The 2,212-nt window shown below is 48.8% G+C and overlaps 1 protein-coding gene across 1 annotated transcript; it reads left to right on the top strand.

Annotated features, from left to right (window-relative positions):
• Window positions 1-340: 340 nt before the first annotated feature.
• LOC122545789 (EF-hand domain-containing protein 1-like) lies at window positions 341-1,476 on the top strand (the record flags this gene model as incomplete). The annotated part of the gene is made up of 2 exons (XM_043684702.1): window positions 341-493; window positions 1,284-1,476. Coding segments are annotated over 2 exons (346 nt in total), but the record flags the coding sequence as incomplete, so codon positions are not given.
• Between the last annotated feature and the right edge of the window lie 736 nt (window positions 1,477-2,212).

Genomic DNA, 2,212 nt, shown 5'->3' with positions numbered 1-2,212 from the left:
CTGAAGAGGATACAAAGATTTTGTACAAAGCCTGAGCAATTTCCTTATCCGCTCCATATAGATCCCATCAGGTCCTGGGGATTTGTCTACCTTAATGCTTTTCAAACACCCAACAACTCCTCATTTTTTTATATTGACGTGCCCTAGAAACTCACCAGCTGCCTCCATAAAATGAGAGAGTGACACTATCAGTTTTATTTATTTTTGTGTGCGCGGTTAATTTGATTTGAAAAGATTGTTGGGTTCCTGCTTGCTTTGTTTCTCCTCTCAATCCTGTTGCTAACCTCGTGTTGTCTCCAATTTCCCAGGATTTTATTTTATTTTTAAATTTTTTTTCCAGGATTTTATGGTGAGCCATGGCATTATCCCAAATTGTCCAGAGATGATCCCACCAGATCCCTACATCGAGAGTCGCAAAAGAAACCCTGCTCGGGAGCATATCACTCCCTCAGACTTTGATAAACTCAAACAGTTCCTGACCTATGACCGAAAGGTTTGTATCCTGACCCGTAACTTAAAGATTAGTAACCTGACCTTTAAATGGGAGCTTGTGACCCAATGGCCTGATAACCAATCACAAGTCACTGGATTGGAAATTAATTACCAATTGAAAGCAGACCTTTGGTTCGGAAAGCAGAGAGTCTCTGTCTAATTGTCAAGTCCAGTGATTGTCACAAACAACACATGGCCAAGGAATATTTCAATGGCTTTGTGTGAGGGGAAATCGTAGTCAGCCTTGCTCCCAACACATCAATCAATATAGTTTCCGGATTGTGTGGTTCAGCAGATTGTGGCATTTCTGCCGAGAGATACCCACAGCAGCTGATGATGGGTCAGCCAATGGGTGAATGGAAATGTGGAACTCTGGGGATGGGGGTGGGAGAGAGCTAGTCTTTGGAGGAAGGGGCAGGGTCCGGAGAGAGATCCAGGAGGGAAACAGAATAAAACGGGAAAATGGTCCACAGGGAAGAGGACCTGAGGGGTGGGTGTCCAGAGGGTAGAGGGTCTGGACAATGCAGTCTAGACGGACATTGAGTCCTGAGGGGAGTGAAGCCCAAGGGAAGGGATTTGGAAGGGGACGATTTCCAGGATGGAGAGGGGATCTCAAGGGCAGAGGCTTCACGATGAAGAGATGGTCCAGAGGTTAATCTTAGGGAAAGTATCCAAGGGGATGGTGACAGTAGCAGGGTGGAGGGTATCGTGGGACTGGGTGGGAAAGGCACAAAACCTGTGGTCTCTCCCAGCATCATTACTCTCTGCCTGACTCTCCATATCTTCGGCAGGTTCTGAGATTCTATGCTTACTGGAATGACACAGACAATATGTTTGGTGAGTGCAGACGGTACATTATCCATTATTATCTGGCTGATGGGACATTGGAAATTCGTGACATTTACGAAAGGAATGATGGACGAGATCCTTTTCCAATGATGGTGGGTCGGAAGCGTTACCCCAAAACATTGAAAGACGAGGCAGGTGAGTGTCTAATTTCCAGAGTGAAACTCACTCTGACCTTTACTGCGGTACAGTCCCACACACACTGACACTCACTGGGGTACAGTCCCACACACACTGACACTCACTGGGGTACAGTCCCAAACAAATTGACACTCACTGGGGTACAGTCCCACACACACTGACACTCACTGGGGTACAGTCCCACACACACTGACACTCACTGGGGTACAGTCCCACACACACTGACACTCACTGGGGTACAGTCCCACACACACTGACACTCACTGGGGTACAGTCCCACACACACTGACACTCACTGGGGTACAGTCCCACACACACTGACACTCACTGGGGTACAGTCCCACACACACTGACACTCACTGGGGTACAGTCCCACACACACTGACACTCACTGGGGTACAGTCCCACACACACTGACACTCACTGGGGTACAGTCCCACACACACTGACACTCACTGGGGTACAGTCCCACACACACTGACACTCACTGGGGTACAGTCCCACACACACTGACACTCACAGTCCCACACACACTGACTCTCACTGGGGTACAGTCCCACACACACTGACACTCACTGGGGTACAGTCCCACACACACTGACACTCACTGGGGTACAGTCCCACACACACTGACACTCACTGGGGTACAGTCCCACACACACTGACACTCACTGGGGTACAGTCCCACACACACTGACACTCACTGGGGTACAGTCCCACACACACTGACACT

This window comes from Chiloscyllium plagiosum, unplaced genomic scaffold (genome assembly GCF_004010195.1).
Source record: "Chiloscyllium plagiosum isolate BGI_BamShark_2017 unplaced genomic scaffold, ASM401019v2 scaf_18311, whole genome shotgun sequence".
In the NCBI taxonomy this organism is placed as follows: Eukaryota; Metazoa; Chordata; class Chondrichthyes; order Orectolobiformes; family Hemiscylliidae; genus Chiloscyllium; species Chiloscyllium plagiosum.
Note: the sequence above shows the minus strand (reverse complement) of the source record. Positions and strands in the feature narration are given on the sequence as shown.